This window comes from Halichoerus grypus, chromosome X, assembly GCF_964656455.1.
Source record: "Halichoerus grypus chromosome X, mHalGry1.hap1.1, whole genome shotgun sequence".
In the NCBI taxonomy this organism is placed as follows: domain Eukaryota; kingdom Metazoa; phylum Chordata; class Mammalia; order Carnivora; family Phocidae; genus Halichoerus; species Halichoerus grypus.
The window spans coordinates 2,056,065-2,075,164 of NC_135727.1; the positions used below are offsets into that span (position 1 = coordinate 2,056,065).

At 51.3% G+C, this 19,100-nt stretch overlaps 1 protein-coding gene across 6 annotated transcripts; it reads left to right on the forward strand.

Annotated features, from left to right (window-relative positions):
* Window positions 1–399: 399 nt before the first annotated feature.
* Window positions 400–4,263, forward strand: PNCK (pregnancy up-regulated nonubiquitous CaM kinase). 6 transcript variants are annotated; one of them, XM_036118568.2, is made up of 12 exons: window positions 400–459; window positions 1,173–1,242; window positions 1,422–1,553; window positions 1,836–1,910; window positions 2,004–2,142; window positions 2,281–2,404; window positions 2,595–2,670; window positions 2,766–2,878; window positions 2,968–3,046; window positions 3,136–3,223; window positions 3,384–3,528; window positions 3,877–4,263. In XM_036118568.2, the coding sequence occupies exons 2-11, from the start codon at window positions 1,175–1,177 to the stop codon at window positions 3,519–3,521; spliced, it is 1,032 nt and encodes a 343-aa protein (XP_035974461.1). In that variant the 5' UTR covers window positions 400–459; window positions 1,173–1,174; the 3' UTR covers window positions 3,522–3,528; window positions 3,877–4,263. The 6 variants fall into 6 exon arrangements, with proteins under 6 accessions (XP_035974461.1, XP_035974462.1, XP_035974463.1 ...); XM_036118569.2 differs by having other exon boundaries at window positions 441–459; window positions 1,111–1,242; XM_036118570.2 differs by lacking the exon at window positions 400–459 and adding an exon at window positions 561–715.
* Window positions 4,264–19,100: the final 14,837 nt, after the last annotated feature.

Below are 19,100 nucleotides of genomic sequence, written 5' to 3' on the forward strand. Positions count from 1 at the left end.
GGGAAGAGACCGTGGGTAGGAGGGGTGAAGGGTGGGGTTAGAGGGCAGAAGGAGCTCAGGTGCTCAGGCCAGGGTGACAGAAGTGGCGGTGGCAGGGCTGGGGCTAGGGAAGAGATGTGAAGGCACGCAGAGAGCCATGTCAACATGTGGGTGAAGAGACTTCCGGATAGAGAACACCGGTGGTGCAAAGGCCCTGGGGCCGGCCCAGTCAGGCCGCCTAGGGCCTGGAGACGGCGGGAACCGGCATGAATGACCGAGGAGGGAGGCGGTGGCGGCCAGCACCGGCCAATTGCCTTACAAGGCGCCCTGCAGCGCCGAGGCAGCAGCGCTAGGCCACCGCATGCTCGGTCGCCAGCGGCCGGCGGGGGCGCGCGCGGAGGGGGCGGGTCCGGCGGGGCGCGGGCGGGGGGCTCGGCGCGGCGGCCACTGCGCGAGGCGACGCTGCAGTTTCGGCTCCAGGTCCGCACCCGGCGCTCCCGGGCGCGGGCGCGCGCGGGCGGGGGCGCGTGGGATTCCGGGCCACGGCCGCCGCAGCCCCCGCGCCCCCCCGCGCGCACCTGTCAAGCCCGGCGCGGCCCACGCACCTCGGGACGTGGGAGGCCGAGGCTGCCGAGTCCCTCCCGCCCGGAGGCTCCCGGGGCCGGGCTGCACTCGGGCGGCCGCGTGGGTGGCCGTGGCCGTGGCCGTGGCAGGCGGCTGGGCGCGGGGGTCGCAGGTGCATCTCGGGAGGGTTGGTGGCCTGAGTGGCGCGTGCCTGTGAGCGCTGGGCCGTGGGTGGCAGGTCTAGGACCGGGGGCGTGGGGGGGGGCGTCTGTGGGCGCTGTGGCTGGGGGTGGGCCCGGAGGGGACGGGGTGGGGGTGCACGGAGCCTTCTGGAAGGCGGCCGATCGCGGCTGACTCGGTTGTGTGGAGGCAGAGAGGGGGTGTCTGGGTGCTGATCGCCGTCGGGGTGCCAGGGTGGGGGGCACCAGATCGCTGCCTCGTATCTGGGCGGGGAGGAGTGTATGCGGTGGCCTCGCTCCGAGTCGCCCACCTGGGAGTGCGAACCTGGGCGGTGGGGGAGGGGAGAGATGGATCCGGGCTGGGGCTGGTTTCTGTGTTTCTCAGCAGGGCTGCCACTGAGGGTGGCTTCGCCCAGGGGGCCCCCCTCCATCTCTCCCCGACCCCCACAGACATGCTGCTGCTCAAGAAACAGACGGAAGACATCAGCAGCGTCTATGAGATCCGGGAGAAGCTCGGCTCGTGAGTGTGTGTGTGTCGGCGAATGTGCTGTGTGTGCGTATGTCAGGGAATGAGTGAGTGTGGGGGGGCGGGGGGGCCATGGGACCGGGAGGACCTCCCCATCTTCTGCTTCCCCACCCCTCCCCCTCCTTTCCTCCCCTTTGCCTTTCCCCCTCCCCGCCCCCCCATCTCTGCCTCAGGGGCGCCTTCTCTGAGGTGGTGCTGGCCCAGGAGCGGGGCTCCTCACACCTTGTCGCCCTCAAGTGCATCCCCAAGAAGGCCCTTCGAGGCAAGGAGGCCCTGGTGGAGAACGAGATCGCAGTGCTCCGCAGGTGCGTGCCAGCCCCTGGCCAGGCTGCCCGCCGCGGAGGAGCGCCCCGGGGGAGAGCGCCCTGCCTTTTCTGCGGCCCCAGGAACTCCTGGCCTGGGGCTCTGCCTTGCTGGACCTGGCCCGGGTGGCCTGTGGTAGGGAAGGGGGGCAGAGGAGGGAGGAAGAGAAGAGGAAGGCTTCCCCGGTGGGGGGGGGTGGGGGGGCAGGACAAAGCCCTCCTAGACCCTGAGAGGCCCACAGGGGGCTGTGGTGGCCCATGAGGGCCTTTTTCTTGCCGTTGCAGGGTCAGCCACCCCAACATCGTGGCTCTGGAGGATGTCCATGAGAGCCCTTCCCACCTCTACCTGGCCATGGAGCTGTGAGGAGGGCAGGGCAGGCTGGGGTGGCCGGGGCTGGGCGGTGAGTGTGGGGCCGATGGGGCTGAAGTAGCTGAGCCCCCCACTCCCCCCAGGGTGACAGGGGGCGAGCTGTTCGACCGCATCATGGAGCGTGGCTCCTACACAGAGAAGGATGCCAGCCACCTGGTGGGCCAGGTCCTCGGTGCTGTCTCCTACCTGCACAGCTTGGGCATCGTGCACCGAGACCTCAAGGTGCCTGCCCTCCCGCCTGCCCGCCTGCGCCTTGCCCGGCGCCCCTGCGCACCAAGGGTCTGGGGGACTGGAGGGTGCCCGGCACCGGGGCCATGCCGGGGCTGACCTGGCACCTTTCCTGGTGCCCGTGTATCACAGCCTGAAAACCTCCTCTATGCCACGCCCTTTGAGGACTCCAAAATCATGGTCTCCGACTTTGGCCTCTCCAAAATCCAGGCTGGCAACATGCTAGGCACCGCTTGTGGGACCCCGGGATATGTGGGTCAGTGAGGGGGGCCACCCCGAGGCTCGCTGGGGGCTGGCGGGGGGGCCCGGGGGACACCGCGGGAGCCGTGTGCCGGGGGCAGGGTAGGTGGTGGGTCACTCCTGGGGTTAACTAGGCCGAGCCCAGCAGCACTGAAGGCGTGGTGCGTGTGCGTGCGGGTGTGTGTCCGTCTGTCTCTGGCCCCCAGCCCCGGAGCTCTTGGAGCAGAAACCCTACGGGAAGGCTGTGGATGTGTGGGCCCTGGGTGTCATCTCCTACATCTTGTGAGTGACCCCTGGGAAGGCTCCTCTTCTGCTTGCCTGCTTTCTGCTGGGTTGGGGAGGGCTGGGCAGCTGGGTGATTCATGTGTGGGTGCCAGGCTGTGTGGGTACCCCCCTTTCTACGACGAGAGCGATCCTGAACTCTTCAGCCAGATCCTGAGGGCCAGCTACGAGTTTGACTCTCCCTTTTGGGATGACATCTCGGAATCAGGTGAACTTGAAGCTGGCCCCGAGCTCAGGGAGGGGGGAGTGACGAGGGGAGTGGGGATGCGGTGGGCTGACCTGGCATCCCAACTCCAGCCAAAGACTTCATCCGGCACCTTCTGGAGCGAGACCCCCAGAAGAGGTTCACCTGCCAGCAGGCTTTACAGCATCTTTGGTGAGTGGGACCCGTGCCAACCTGTCCTGGTACCAGAGGGACCACACCCTCAGAGACTCCCCCACCAGTGATCCTTGGCCTCCCCCTAGGATCTCTGGGGATGCGGCCTTTGACAAGGACATCCTGGGCTCAGTCAGTGAGCAGATCCAGAAGAATTTTGCCCGGACCCACTGGAAGGTCAGTGTGGGGAGGGGCCTGTGGACCTGGCTTGAGGCTGCGTCCCCCCCCCCCCCCGCCGCCCCTCAGAGGGATGGCCTGGGCTGCCAGTGGCCTCTTTGGTCCTCGAAGTCTGGGGGCCATGGCCGGTGCATGGCCTGACAACCCTCTCTCCCCACAGCGAGCGTTCAATGCCACCTCCTTCCTGCGCCACATCCGCAAGCTGGGGCAGAGCCCAGAGGGTGAGGAGGCCTCGGAGAGGAGGATGGCCCGCCACAGCCACCCTGGCCTCCAGTCCGGCCAGCCCCCCAAGTGGTGATGCCCAGGTGTGTGAGTGTGGGCCCTGCACCCACTGGGAGCTGACTCCTGAGTGCCCTTAGAAGGGGGTGGGCTCTGTGTGGCCAAGAACTAAGCGGGCCAGACCCCACAGAGCAGAGAGCTGAGGGCAGAAAGGGTAGACAGAGGAAAGGAGCTGGGGTTCCCACAGAAGCAGACACTAGAGGCCAGTGGGGGCTGGTGACTGAGGGGACCATGAAGATCCGTGAAGCGCCTGGTGCCGAGACCCAGTGGCTACTGCTGCTGAGAGCTGTGACCGGGAGCGGGGGGTGCGGGGCAGGCTGGGGGCCTCTCCTGACGACCTCCTTCTCTGCGCTTCTCTGTCCCTCTCCCCCCAGGCAGATGCTGTGGCTGAGTGCATTGACTCCTGGATTCCCTTCCCATGGGTGGACCCTTTCAGTCCTCTTTCCCCACCCCCAGGACCCCGGGCTGGCCTCACTGGAAAGTTGGAGATGTGTGGGTGTGGTGCATGGCACTGGGGCAGGAGTGGGACTCACCCATCTGCCACCCAGGCTCTGCCCCCGCCTAGGGGCTGGCGGGGTGTGTCCACAGGGACTCCCCTCCACTGTCACCACCACACCCCCTCTAGGAGCCAAAGAGGCTTCCAGGGGCAGCTCTTCCTGCACGCCGTTCTGTGCTTTGCTGACTGTGGTGGTCCCGCTTTGTGTCATGGTCCTCCAGCCCCCCTCTAGTTTTCCTCAAATCAATAAAGACAGACAGAGCAATGGGCCCATGGTGAGCTGGAGGGAGGGGTGAGGGACGGGGATGGGGGATGAGTGTGGAGGGGATGGATGTCACCTGTGGGAAGGAAACCAAGGAGGCAGGCCCACTGCCCACAGGACCCCACCATGAGACCTCACCCACTGCCACCTGAACGTCTGTTCCCTCCCATCATGGCAGGCAAGCTCCCGGCTGTTCAAGAATTTCCTGTCCCTGTCCCCCCAAGTGCCAGCAGGAGGCGGCCTGGCCGGCCAGCTCTGCCAGCCTAGAGGTCAGCCTGCATGTGGCTCTGGCTCCTTGGGAGAAAATGGAGGCACCTCAGGCCTTGTGGGCTGCCAGCCGAGGGGGGTGGCGGGAGGCTGAACTGGTCCGAGGAGCACCGTCTCCGGTCCCCTGGGGGTGGGCTGCAGGGACGGGCTCACAGGCAAGTGGAGGCCCAGTGACCAGAGCCCTGGGCTGTCTCCTCCAACCTCTCCCTTCCTTCCCCCACCTTTCCACGGCCCTGGCCCGACAGGGAGCATTGCCAGTGGGCACCTTCTTGGGCAGAAGGTACCGCCGTGTCAGAAGGTGGAGGAGGAGCTCCTCAGCCAGGAGAGGGGGCCATCGGGGGCTCAACAGCGGCCCTGCCCTGTGGCTTTGGAGTCCTCGCGCTCCAGGGTGGGGGAGGGGAGGGCATGATGCTCCTGGGATGGGGAGCTGCCATGCGACATCCACGCTGGGTTGGTGATGGCTTCCGGTGTGAAGACTGGTGGCCAGTCCTCTGGTCTGTGTGGCCCCTGCCCCTGGCAACCCCATTCTGGGTGGACCAGGGCTCCGGAGTCCTGCCTTCCGGGACCCCAAGCCTCTCCTGGTGCTAACCAGAGCAGAGGAAGCACCCTCAGAGTTCTGGGCAAGCTGGCCACCCTTTCCTCCCCATTGACTCCTGCCCCTGCTCCCTGCCGGCCCCCGCTGCGGAGCATGGTGGAGGAGACCCTTCTCCTTGACATTTAGGACCCAAAGGGAGGCAGTGAGGCCCAAGCAGGGCTGGCCAGGGTCTCGGTGGGAGCTGGGCGGTGGACGGGCGGGGTGGGGGGTGGGGTGCAGGTGAGGCCGGTGGCAGTGTTTGGGGTTGGCCCCGGGGGGCCTGGCTTCCACTGACAAGAACAGCTGCGCCCAGGTGCGAATGGGCACATCCCGGGGTGGGCATGCCCGCCCGCTCATTCCCAGGCACACAAGCCCCTCTGGAGCTTCCTTCTCCTAGCTTCCTCCCACCCCCTTCCTGCTTCATATTGCCCCCACCCCCCCATGGGCCCCTGAGCCCAGGGCAAGTCTGGAGGGTGGTGGGCAGCTTCCTCTTCTGTCCCCATGGCCGCTTCTAGGTCATTCTTCGCTCCAGGCTTTTGGGTCACCCAGCCCAGTCCTACCATGCCTGCTCTCCTTTCTCTGCCCACAGTCCAGGGGACCTCGGGCAGCCAGTGCCATGGCCAGGCCTCAACAGCTTGGTCTCCCCACCTCCAATGACCTGTTTGGCCTCTCCTTAGCTCCCACTTGGGCCCTTGTCATCTCCTGTCCTGACACCTCTGACGTCTTCACCCTGGGCTCTCACGGCACCTACTTGTTCTTGTTTTGTCCATCAAATATCGATTGGGCCTCTACTTTGTGCCAGCCGTTGGGCCCAGCACGCAAGGTGCCTGGCCTGGTGAAGGAGGCCCTGTAAGGGAGGGGGCGAGCTTACTCGGATGATAGGAACGACCTGCGTGGGGAGGGTAGCGTGCTGCCCGCTCAGGGAGGCCTGACCACTGCGCCGCGGGGGCTGAAGCTCCGCCTGCCCCGACGCGGGGTGCAATTTGGCCTCCGACCGGCAGGCGGCGCCACGACCACATCTAAAAACATCCATCAAGCCTCCCAGTTCTTCACCACCTGGGGCAGCTGCTCAAAACTATTCCTCTCCCCCACTGCCCTCCTCCCCACTGCTCCCCCCCCCCCCGAAATCGGGCCCTGGTGCAGTCCTCACTTGGGGGAGAAAGTCCTGCACTTTCCATCTGGGAGCCCGGAGATAGGGGGACCTCCAGGGCAGACAGGGCCGGCATCCTTCATCCATCCGAGGCCTTCCCATCAGAGGGGGGCAGTTCGTGAGAGAAAATCTTTGGGTTGCCTCGGTGCCTAGGACGTAGGTCTTGCTGTCTGGGAGAGAGACTGGTGCAGCCAGAGGCAAGAGCTGGGGGTGGGGGGGATGGAGAGGGAGCTTGGGCGGGGGGGCTCTGTGAGAGCATTTCAGGCTTAGGGAACAGCAGGTGCTCAGGCCTGGCGGGGTAAGAGCTGGACCTTAGTCTGTGAGCAGTGGTGAGTCACTGGAGGGGTAGCGGGTGCTGAGCTTGGGCAGCTGGAAAAGTTGGGCACTGTGAGTTGGGAGCAGGGTCCAGTGGGCTGGCCTCTTCCCAGCTGTCAGGGACCATTCCAGAAATGAGAGGAAGCTGTTGTCCTGGTTCTGGACCACACAGGGTGCGCCACACACTCTGTCTTGGAGCAAACCTGCGGGTGACAGGGTTTCTGGAGATGCTCAACCTGTGGGTCCACGCTGGGGATGGGGAGACTGGGTGAGGAAGGGTGGGGATGGTACTGGGAGCTCTTTAGGAGTCAGTGATCAGTTGGGGTGGGGAACGAAGGAGATGGTTCCCAGGTGGCGCATGCGTTTGGGGCCATTTACCAAGAAGGTTCAATGGGCTGTGTTTGGGTAAGAGACAAGGTCGGTTTTGGACATGGTGAGTTTGAGGTGCCTGAAGGGGCACCAAAATAGAGCAAAAGAGACTATATTTCATCTTCCTTTGCAGATGTGGATCTAGCTTTATATTGAGCATTGCCGTGTGCCAGGCAATGTTGCAGAGAGCTTCGTATGTATTAACTCAAACCTCTCCTTATCATCTCCATTTTACATGTGCGGAATCTGAGGCACAGAGAGGCCAAGCGCCTGAGCCACGGCCACACAGCCTTCTGCTTTACCCCCTGACTGCCTCTGTGCAAATGCGGAGGGCTCACTGGGAATATGAGGGTGCGTGGGGACTTGAGGAAAAGACGGGGGGGTCTTCACGCCTTCTCTGTGTGAACGCATGCTGTCAGTGTGAGGAAGAAGGGGGAGCCCTGGGCCTCGGCTCCATTTCATTACAGTCCCTGGGAAATGGGAACCTGGAGGTCTTTCCACAGCGCCAGAGGTAGAGTGTGCAATCTGAGCCCTGGAAAGACCCCTCTGGAGTTCAATGTGAGAGATGGGGCAGGACTGGTGGCAGGGACACATGTCTGAGGGGCCACCCACTTGGGAGGCAAGGCAAGAGATGGAGAGAGCCTGTGCCCAGGCAGCTGAAGCGGGACTGGAAAGATGGAGATCACTTGTCGTGGGCTAAATGGAGGGGGAAGGTGTGAAGGAGTCGAACCCAGGAGTGAAGCAGGCTTATTCAGGAGGTGAAGGGACCAGGCAGGACTCAGCCCTTCCTGCCAGCCACTTGGTGGCACATGGCACATGGCAGCCGTGTTCTCTACCCAATCCCAGTTTAGTCCAGGCAGCCCTGCCTCCATCCCTGTCTCCTCAGGTGGACAAGACAGGAAGTGTGAAGTGTTTGGGAAATAATAAATAACCTGCTTTGGTTGGTTGAGGGCAGTTGTGACCAGTGGCTAGAGATTGGCCTGGAAAGTGAACTTTCTCAAGAGGGCGCTGGGGAGCCGTTGGAGGGCTACTTGTAGGCAGGGCAGTGACAGGATTAGATTTTTGCTTTAAGAGAGGTTTTCGGTATTTCTCAACCCTATCTGGCCTTTTGGGATAAATATAAAAATCTCATCTCCAGATCTCGTCTCCAGGCCCCATGGAGATTTTTAAAACATGTTTCTTAGAGGGAGAGAGAGAGAGAGTGTGTGTGCACGAGTAGTGGGGAGAGGGAGAGAGAGACTCCCCAGCAGGCTATACCCTCAGTTTGGAGGCTGATGCGGGGCTTGATCCCAGGACCCCGAGATCATGACCCAAGCCAAAATCAAGAGTCAGACGCTCAACCAATGGAGCCACTCAGGCGCCCCGAGGTGTCATGGAGATGTTGATAGTTCTCCTCATTGCCAGGGAGCCAAGCCTGCCTCACATGATGCCCTGAGTAGAGGCCTGATGGCTCTTTCTCAGTTTATCCTTATACTTCCTTCAAGTATTGCTTTATGTATTTTTAAGTTAGGTTATTAAGTGCAGATGAATTTTGAATTGCTACATATTTCAGGTGAGTTGAATATTTTATCAAAATGTAGTGACATGCATTACTACTGTAATGCTTCTGCCTTATTAAAGTCTATTTGCCTGACAGTAACATAGCAACTATAACTTTCTTTTGGTTAATATTTGTCTGGTATATCTTGTTTAATCCTTTTCTTTTCAGAGTTAGAATTTGTTTTATTTTATGGAGATATAATTCACATATTGTAAAATCGACCCTTTAAAATGTACAACTGATTGGTTTTTAGTATATTTACAAAGGTGTGCAGCAGTCACCACGATCTAATTCCAAAACATTTTCATTACCCCCCCAAAAACCCTGTAGCCATTAGTGGTCAATCCCCATTTTCCCCAACACCCCTACTCCCCCAAGCCCCTGGCAACCGTTCTAATCTACATTCTGTCTCTGTGGATTTGCCTATTCTGATATTTCACATAAATGCAGTCATACAATATATGACCCTTTGTGTCTGGCTTCTTATGTTTAGCATAATGTGTTTGAGGTCATCCACATTATAGCATGTAAGAGTACTTCATTTCCTTTTGATAGCTGAATGATGTTCCATTGTATGGATAGACCACATTTTGTTAATCCATGCATCCCCTGATGGACATTTGGGTTGTCTCCACCTTTTGGCTATTGTGAATAATGCTGCTATGATCATTTCTATGCAAGGTTTTCTATGGACGTATATTTTCAGTTATGTTATTTGATAGAATTCACCTGTGAAGACTTCTGGGCTTGGATTTTCTCTGTGGGAACATTAATTAATTATTTTATTATTTTATTTTTAAAAAGATTTTATTTATTTGGGGGAGATAGAGAGAGTGCACAATCACGAGCAGGGGAAGAGTAGAGAGAGAAGCTGACTCCCCACTGAGCAGGGACCCCGAGGCAGGGCTCGATCCCAGGGCTCCTGGACCATGACCTGAGCCAAAGGCAGATGCTTCACTGACTGAGCCACCCAGGTGCCCCTATTATTTTAATCCCAGTATAGTTAACATACAGTGCTATATTAGTTTCAGGCGTACAATATAGAGATTCAACAGTTGCATATACCACCCGGTGATCATCACGACAAGTGCACTTCTTAATCCCTGTTGTCTGTTTTACCCATCCCACCACCCACCTCCCCTCTGGTAAGCATCAGTTTGTTCTCAGATAAAAGTCTGTTTCCTGGTTTATGTCTCTCTCTCCCTTTATTTTGCTTGGTTTTTGTTTTGTTTTGTTTTTGTTTCTTAAATTCCACATATGAGTGAAATCATATGGTATTTGTCTTTCTCTGACTGACTAATTTCACTTAGCATAATAACCCTCTAGCTCCATCCGCGTTGTTACAAATGGCAAGATTTCATTCTTTTTGATGGCTGAGTAAGATTCCACTGTGTATATATGCCACATCTTCTTCATCCATTCATCTATTGATGGATACTTGGACCGTTTCCATAATTTGGCTATTGTAAATAACGCTACTGTAAACATAGGGGTGCATGTATTCCTTTGAATTAGTGTTTTTTTTGTATTTTGGGGGTTAATATCCAGTGGTGCGATTACTGGATCATAGGGTAGCTCTATTTTTAACTTTTTGAGGAACCTCCACACTGTTTTCCACAGTGGCTGCACCAGTTTGCATTTCTACCAACAGTGCAAGAGGGTTCCTTTTTCTTCTCATCCTCACCAACCCTTGTTTCTTGTGTTGTTGATTTTAGCCATTCTGACAGGTGTGAGATGATATCTCATTGTAGTTTTGGTTTGCATTTCCCTGATGATCAGCGATGTTGAGCATCTTCTTATGTGTCTATTGGCCATCTGGATGTCTTCTTTGGAGAAATGTCTATTCATTTCTTCTGCTGTGGAACAATTTAAATTACTAATTCAATTTATTTGCTTATTATAAGTCTATTCAGATTTTCTATTTCTTTTAAAGTCAATTTTGGTTATTTGTTTCTTTTGAAGAATTTGTCCATTTCATCTGAATTGTCTAATTTGTTGCCATAAAGTTGTTCAAAACATTGCCTTAGAATCCTTCAAATTTCTGTAAGTCAGTAGTAATGTCCCCCTTTTCATTCTTGATCTTGGTAATCTTTTTTCTTGATTAGTCTAGGTTTAGTTGATCTTTTCAGTTTTCAAAGAACAAACTTTTGTTCTTTTCAAAGAACAAACTTGTTTTCATCAGTTTTCTCTATTTTTCTTCTGTTTTCTATTTCAATCATTTCTACACTAATCTTATGTTGGCTTGCTTTGGATTTAGTTTGCTTTCCTTTCCTAAGTTATTAAGGCAGATCCCTAGGCTGTTGACTTGAGACATTTCTTTTTTTGCTGGTTGAGGCATTTAAATAGCTTTAAATTTCCTCCTAAGTACTGCTTTAGCTGCATTCCACAATTTTGATATGTTGAATTTTCATTTTCATTCTGTTCAATGTATTTTATAATTTCCCTTGTAATTTTTTCTTTGACTTGTGGGTTATTTAGAAGTGTTTTGTTCAATTTCCAAATATTTTTGAATTTCCTAGATGTCTTTCTGTTTTTGATTTCTAATTTAATTCTGTTGTGTTCAGAGAACATATTTTGTATTATTTCAGTCGTTTTACATGTATTGAAATTTGTCTTATGGTCTAAGTTATATTCTGTCCTAGAAAATGTTCCATACATATTTGAAAAGAGTGAGTACTCTGTATTTGTTGAGTGGAGTGTTCCATAGATTTTAGTTAGGTCAGCTTTGTTGATAGTGTTGTTTAAGATTTCTGTATCTTGGGGCGCCTGGGTGGCTCAGTTGGTTAAGTATCTGCTTTTGGCTCAGGTCATGATCCCAGGATCCTGGGATCAAGCCCCACATTGGGATCCCCACTCAGTGGGGGGGTCTGCTTCTCCCTTTCCCTCTGCCCCTCCTCCCTGCTTGTGTTTTCTCTCTCTCTCAAATAAATAAATCTTTAAAAAAAGATTTCTGTATCTTGCTGATGTTCTTTCTAGTTTTATCAATTATTGAAAAGTGGGGTATTGAAATCTCCAACTGTCATAGTTGAATTGTTTCTTTCTCCTTTCTGTCCATTTTTGCTTTATGCATTGTTAGATGTGTATATACTTATAATTGCTATATCTTCTATATCTTCCTGATGAATTGACCCTTTTGTTATTATGAAATGTCCCTTTTTTCTTTTAGCTTTGGTCTTAAAGTCTATTTTATCTGATATTGATATAGCCACTCCAGCTCTCTTGTGGTTACTCTTTGCATGATATATTTTTTCTATCCTTTTACTTTTAATCTATTTTTGTCTTTGAATCTAAGATTTGTCTTCTTGAAACAATATATAGTTAGTTGAATCTTGCTTTTTTGAATCTCTGATTTTTGATTGGGGTGTTTAGACCATGCACATTTAATGTAATGATTGATGTGGTTGGGTTTACATTTGCCATTTTGTTATTTGTTTTCTATATATCTCCATTCTTTTTTGTTCCTCTCTTCTTCTTTGACTGCCTTCTCTTGTATTAAATTTTTATTCACCATTTTATGTACCATTTTATTTTCTGTGTTGATTTTTTGAACTATATATTTTTTGAATTACAATTGCATTACAATATACATCTTAACTAATCATAATCTATTTCACATTAATACTCAATTTTGGTAAAATGTAGAGGCTTTGCCCCAATATAGCTCCATTCTTTCCCTCCTCTTTGGCACAGTTAATGTTAATAATACATTGTTATAGTTATTGCTTTCTTTATACGATCTTATGTCCTTTAAAGAAGTTAAGAGAAGAAATGAGGAAAAATATATTGAGACTTTTATATTAGCACACATATTAATCATTTTTGCTGCTCTTCATTTCTTCCACTGAATACAAATTACAAACTGGTGTCAGCCTGAAGGACTTCTTTTGGTATTTCCTGTAAAGAACTATAATAGCAGTGAGTCTTCTCAGTCATTGTGTATCTGGGAACGTCTCTCTCTCTCTCTTTTTTTTAATCTTCAACTTTTAATTTTTTTTAAAGATTTTATTTTTAAGTAATTTCTACACCCAGTGTGGGGTTTAAACTCACAACCCTGAGATCAAGAGTTGCATGCTCTACTGACTGAGCCAGCCAGGCACCCCATTTAACCGTCACCTTTTATTTATTTATTTATTTTTAAAGATTTTATTTATTTATTTGAGAGAGAGAGAATGAGAGAGAGAGCACATAAGAGGGGAGAGGGTCAGAGAGAGAAGCAGACTCCCTGCTGAGCAGGGAGCCGGATGTGGGACTCGATCCTGGGACTCCAGGATCATGACCTGAGCCAAAGGCAGTTGCTTAACCAACTGAGCCACCCAGGCGCCCCTAACCGTCCACTTTTAAAGGACAGTTTTGCTGGATATAGAATTTTTGATTGATAGTGTTTTTTCCCCAGTTCTTTGATTACATCATTCCACTATCTTTTGGCCTCCATTGTTTCTGATCAGAAATTAACTGCTAATTTCATTGTGGTTCCCTTCTGCATGGGTCATTTTTCTCTTATTGCTTTCAAAACGGATTATCTCTGGCTTTTACTTTGACTATGAAGTGTCTACAACTAGCTCTATTTGTGTTTATATTACTTGGGATTCTTTGGACTTCTTGGGTCTGATTAATGTTTCTCATAAAATTTTGGGTGTTTCTGCCATTATTTCTTCAAATGTTTATTCTGCCCCTTTCTCTCCTCCTCTTCAAAGCACCCCATCACACACATTTTAGTATGCTTGTTGTTGTTCTATAGGTCTCTGAGACTCAGTCATTTTTCTCTCTGGTTTTCAGATTGGATAATTTATGTTGATCTATTTTCAAGTTCACTGATTCTTTTTTCCGACATTGTGAACCTGCTTTTGAATACTTTTAGAGAAGTTTTCATTTCAGTTATTATACTCTTCAACTCCATGATTTCCATTTAATTATTTATTTTTATTATTATTTCTAAAACTTTAAAGATTTTATTTATTTACTTGAGAGAGAGAGCACAAGCAGGGGGAGTGGCAGAGAGAGAAGCAGACTCCTCACTGAGCAGGGAGCCCGATGTGGGGCTCAATCCCAGGACCCTGGGGACCATGACCTGAGCCAAAGGCAGACACTTAACCAACTGAGTCACCCAGGTGCCCCTTTATTTAAAAATTTTTTAAAAAAAGATTTATTTTAGAGAGAGAGAGAGAGAGAGCATGAGGAGGGGGAGGGGCAGAGGCAGAGGGAGACAGAGAATCCTGAAGCAGACTCCCCACTGAGCATGGAGCCCAATGTGGGGCTTGATCCCATGATGCTGAGGTCAGGACCTGAGCTGTAATCAAGAGTCAGACACTTAACTGACTGAGCCACCCAGGTGCCCCTCCATTTAGTTATTAAAAAAAATAATTTCTATAACCTTATCAAGAATATCTTTGTGTTGACTCATTGTTGTCATACTTTCCTTTAACTATTTAAACAATGGTTTTCTTTAGTACTTTGAATATATTTGTAATAACTGCTTTGAAGTTTTTATCTGCTAATTCCAACACCTGGGAACACTCATAGGTAGTTTCTATTGCCTGATTATTTTCCTGAATGTGGATCATGCTTTGCCATTTCTTTGGATGTCTGTAAATTTTTTTTTTTTTTTTGGTGAAAATCAAACATTTTGGATGATATTTTTCAGCAACGCTGAATTCTGATATTCCCTTTCCCTCTAGAGGTTGTTTTTGCTGTGTGTGTGTATGTGTGTGTGTGTGTTGTCACTTGTTTTCTTCTTTGTTGTGTAACTTTTCTGGACTTAATCTGTGAAATCTGTCCCCTCCAGTGTACAGTCACTAGTGTCTGTTTGTATTTATTTATTTATTTGAGAGAGATTGAGAGAGAGAGAGAGCATGAGCAGGGGGAGGGGCAGAGGGAGAGGGAGAAGGAGAGGAAGAGAAGCAGACTTCCGGCTGAGTGCAGAGCCAAGGTGGGGCTTGAGCTCATGACCCTGAGATCACAACCTGAGCCAAAATCAAGAGTTGGAGACTTAACCAACTGAGCTACCCAGGTGCCCGCCCCCCTCGCCTTTTTAAGTAGGCTCCTTGCCCAGCGTGGGGCTTGAACTTACTACCCTGAGATCAAGACCTGAGCTGAGATCAAGAGTCAGATGCTTAACCAACTGAGCCACCCAGATGCCCCTCTGCTTGTTTTTTTTTTTTTTTAAATATTGTGGTTTAAAAATTTAAACCTGGTTTTGTAGGGGCTGCCCCTGTATCTGCCTAGCTTAATGGTTGGCCATTGATTGGATGGAAACTGCTAAAAACAGCTTCAGCTAGTAAGGCATCTGTACACTGCTGTTGGATCTGTGCATGGGTGAGGGAGCTCTTTGAGTGTTCAGGCTATTTGCAGGTCTGCCTTGGGCTTTCTTTCCACTGGGTCCTTTTGAGTCTCCTATATAGCATGTGTGTAGCCTCAAGATATTCCAGGAGAGCATGAATAGTTTGAGACCTCTTCATTTTCCAGTTAGCCAGGAATATGCTTGCCCCAAGCACATTCACAATCTCAGTGTAGTAGAGTTGCGTTGTTGGCCCTCCCTGGCTGGTTTGCTTCTGAGAAGTCACTTCCACTGAGAATGTCCCTGGATGTAGGTATTATCCACCACTCCAGATTGAGTTAGCTTTCCTCAAACCTAGGCAGAGAAGCTGCTGGTCTCCATGGGCTGCCTTGCCTTGGCCCATGCCCAAACAAGCTGGGAGGGATGAGAGCAAACCTAGGCCAGAATGCCACAGAGTCCCGAAGTTTATCTTCTTGGTTTATTATATATCTTTGGTTGATTTCCAGATCATCAAGGTTGTTTTTATCAGTTTTGTATAACTCTATAGTTGTTTTTTTTTTTCTTAAGTAAACTCTACTCCCAATGTGGAGCTTGAACTCATGACCCCAAGATTAAGAGTTGCATGCTCTACCAACTGAGCCAGCCAGGCGCTCCCTTATAGTTGTTTTTTTTGGGGGGGCAGAGATTATTTTTTATATCCTCACTTGGTCATAGCTGGTGACCTTTCAATCTCTTTTTTTTTTTGGTCCTATTACTTAGGTGTGTCTCTTATAAATGGCTTATAGCTGGATTTAAAAAAATCCTGTCTTTATTTATTTATTTATTTTTAGAGATTTTATTTATTTATTTGACAGAGAGAGAGAGACAGCGAGAGCAGGAACACAAGCAGGGGGAGTGGGAGAGGGAGAAGCAGGCTTCCTGCCGAGCAGGGAGCCCGATGTGGGACTTGATCCCGGACCCTGGGATCATGACCTGAGCCGAAGGCAGACGCTTAACGACTGAGCCACCCAGGAGCCCAAAAAATCCTGTCTTTAACTAGAGAATTTAGTCTACTTATTTTGCTTAAGTGGCGTTTGGATTAATTTCTTTTTTTTTTAAGTTTTTTTTTTTTTTTAATTTATTTGACAGAGACAGTGAGAGAGGGAATACAAGCAGAGGGAGTGGGAGAGGGAGAAGCAGGCTTCCCACTGAGCAGGGAGCCCGATGCGGGGCTCGATCCCAGGATGCTGAGATCATGACCTGAGCTGAAGGGAGACGCTTAACGACTGAGCCACCCGGGTGCCCCTGGATTAATTTCTAAAATCTTATTTTATACTTTCTACTTATTCCAATGTTTGTTTCTTTATTTTCCTCCTTGACTTCTTTTGGATTGAGAGTTTTTCCTCAATATTTGAGATTTTTCCTGTACTACTTTGGAAGTAGTACACTCTTTAACCTTCACTCTAGAAAATTTAGCATGCATATTTATCTTAACAAAGCTTAAAATTATTCAATACTGATATGGCCATGAGGGAGTAACAGGGTCCAGAATTTACCTTCCCACCAAGCATAACTTGAAAACTTGGCAAAATATATGAATAAACTGTTTTCAGATGGGGGACAATAGTCCCTGAAGACCCTGAAACAAATTAAGTGAGCTTCACCATCCAGGCTTTCTGACTCAAGTAGAGGAAACATAAAATGTAACCCATAATGATAAAAAAAAAAATCAGCCAATCACAACAGACCCAGGTGAGTTCCGGCTTCTGGTCAGCATGGAAGGAGCTTGGATGTCACCACTGCATGCCATGAACAAGTACAAAGCTGAACACACTGAAAAATGAACAGCTCTTCTCAGATCCATCAGAGAAGTGAGGTCACAGGGCAAACCACTGCTCCAAACACTGGACAGGCAGAGATAAAGAATCACAGCTTCGCAGAGCAGTGCTGGGGTAGGAAAACTTGAACTTTAATTGAGGAATTGCTTGAGGTTCAGTGTGGACACGTCTGAGAGTTCAAAAAAAAATCCGGGGGGGGGGTCTGATCTTAAGGAGGCCCCCACACTTTTATGAATTTTATCTCCAGGAGCCCTACCAGGTTTGCACAGTGAAGATTCGAGAGAAGTCTCATGCTTCTGGCAGCGGGAGGGGGAATGTAGACATTTTGAAATACACCAGAGCATTCTGTTCTTACTGAGGCCCGCCCTTAGGACAAACTATTACATCAGATCCTGACCTATTGGAGTTTTATCAGAGTCTAGCAGAAGGCAAATAGCCAACTACAGCCCCTTCTAGTCATCCTAGCCCACCTTACAGGCCTGTATTGAAAGGACACCCCTGCACAGGGGATTCTGCTGCATTCTTGGGCAATAGTCCCTCTGGACCACTTCACTTAGAACTTTTAAAAAATGTATTTTTAAAACTTTGCTATTTTTATTGGGCTGTTCCAATCTAAGTAAAATCTGTGTGCAATCTAAGCAAATGAAGCTTCCAGACAAATCCCGGAGCTGTGCTCCCAATCAGATCACTGTCCCTTAGTTCCTCCAAGAAGAAAATTCTGGAGCATCAAGTACTCTATGCCTAGATCCTTTCAATTAAAATTTCACCTTGTGGCTATAAATGCTTGAGGGCCAAATTTCCCTTTTTTTTTTCCACTTCTACTCAGATCCAAGGTCAAAAGAAGCAAGCATCCTCCCCTCTTTTGGTGGGCTATTTTTTTTCCTGGGTCACCAGTTGTATTTGTTTTCTGCTGCTGCTGCATGAAATTGCCACCGACTCAGTGGTTTTAGACAGCACGATTTATTCTCTTACAGTTCCAGAGGCCTGAAATCCAACACAGATTTCACCGAACTAAACCCGACGCGTTGGCAGGGCTGTGTTCCTTCAGGAGACTCAAGAGAAGAATCTGTTGTCGTTTTGCCTTCTGCAGCTTCTAGAGGCCGCCTGCATCCTTGGCTTGCAGCCCCTTTGTCCATTTTCAAAGCCAGCAATGTAGCCTCTTCCCATCTCTCTCTCTGGCTCAGACCCTTGTTGCCATTGCCACGTCTCCTCCTCTCACTCTCCTGTGTCCCTCTTTCCCTTGTCAGGATGCATATGATGGTGTTCGGGCCCACCTGGATAATCCAGGACAGTCTCCCCATCTCAAGAGCCTTGACTTAGTCACATCTGCAGTGTCCTTTTTGCCACTTAAGGTAACGTATTCACAAGGGCCCGGATTTAGGATGTGGCATACTGGCCTTATGTGGGGGCCCAGGTGTCATCTCCCAGCCCCCATGGGAGGTGTCTGGATAGCTATAGGAAGACGGTGTCCAAGGAGGAGGGGTGGCCTGGGCTCCTGGTTCTTGCCATGTCTCTGTGGTTGGCAATCATGCTTTTCAAGATTTATTTATTTGAGAGCGAGTGTGTGGAGGGGGAGGGGCAGAGGCCAACTCCCCACTGAGCATGGAGCCCGACCCGGGGCTTGATCTCATGACCCTGAGATCACGACCTGAGCCCAAACCAAGAGTCGGATACTTAACCGACTCTGCCACCCAGGCGCCCCAGGACTCACGGCCTTAAGGGGAGCACTGCAGCTTCAGTGTGCAGAAGGCACTGGAGTTGTCTAGAGCTGAGGCCAGGAAGCCAGGGAGGAGCAAGCCTCAATTGTCACTTCAGGTGGCCTTTGCAGTCCAAGGACCAAATTCCACAGTGTGTCAGCCAGAGGGACATGAGCTTGGCCATGCAAGTCTGCCCCTAACCCTCCCCAGCTCCCGTCCTCGTGTGGCTCCCATCACGTCACCCTGAGGCTCAGCTCTGACTCCGCACCGAGTCCTGGGGCTCAGCTGCCAAGCCCTGTGGTCACTGCTGGGTCCCTGCTCTCTCGCTCTCTCCAGGGGTCTGTCCCTAGCGGTGTGTGGCCCAGGGTAGGGGCTCCGCGGGTCAAGAGCTGCGTGGGGGCCAGATGGGAAATAGTGGCGTGAGGGTGGGTGGTGCTCAAGTCCCCAACCGGCCCAGTGTGGGGCTCCGCGCACCCCGCCCCTCTCATGAGGCCTCCCTCCCAGCCTTCCCCCAAGCCCTGCAGGGTGCTCTGGAAGCAGTTCCTTCTGCTTAGTATCTTACAGAAAGTGTTTATTCAGGAACAATTAAAGAAAGCAACCGTGGTGTGGACTCCCAAGCGTGAGGACTGCTGGCCCTGGAGGCCGGTGTGTGAGCGCTGACACACGCACACACACGTGCTTGCACGCCGCCCACCGCCCTGCATGTGCAGCTTGGCCCCTTCCCCGCCTCCCTGCCCAACCGTGGCTCTGTGGGACCCGCAGCAGCAAAATCCAGGCCTTCTTCCCCCTCCCCGCCCCCAGCTCTTGCTCTGAGACCCCCATCTCCCCGGGCAGCAC

Excerpts from the sequence above, each read along its gene's own strand:
- PNCK (XM_036118568.2), top strand. The coding sequence starts at position 1,175 with ATGCTGCTGCTCAAGAAACAGACGGAAGACATCAGCAGCGTCTATGAG. Across the intron at positions 2,405-2,594 it reads TGGGACCCCGGGATATGTGG|CCCCGGAGCTCTTGGAGCAG; the intron begins GTCAGTGAGGGG and ends TCTGGCCCCCAG. Across the intron at positions 3,047-3,135 it reads CAGGCTTTACAGCATCTTTG|GATCTCTGGGGATGCGGCCT; the intron begins GTGAGTGGGACC and ends GCCTCCCCCTAG.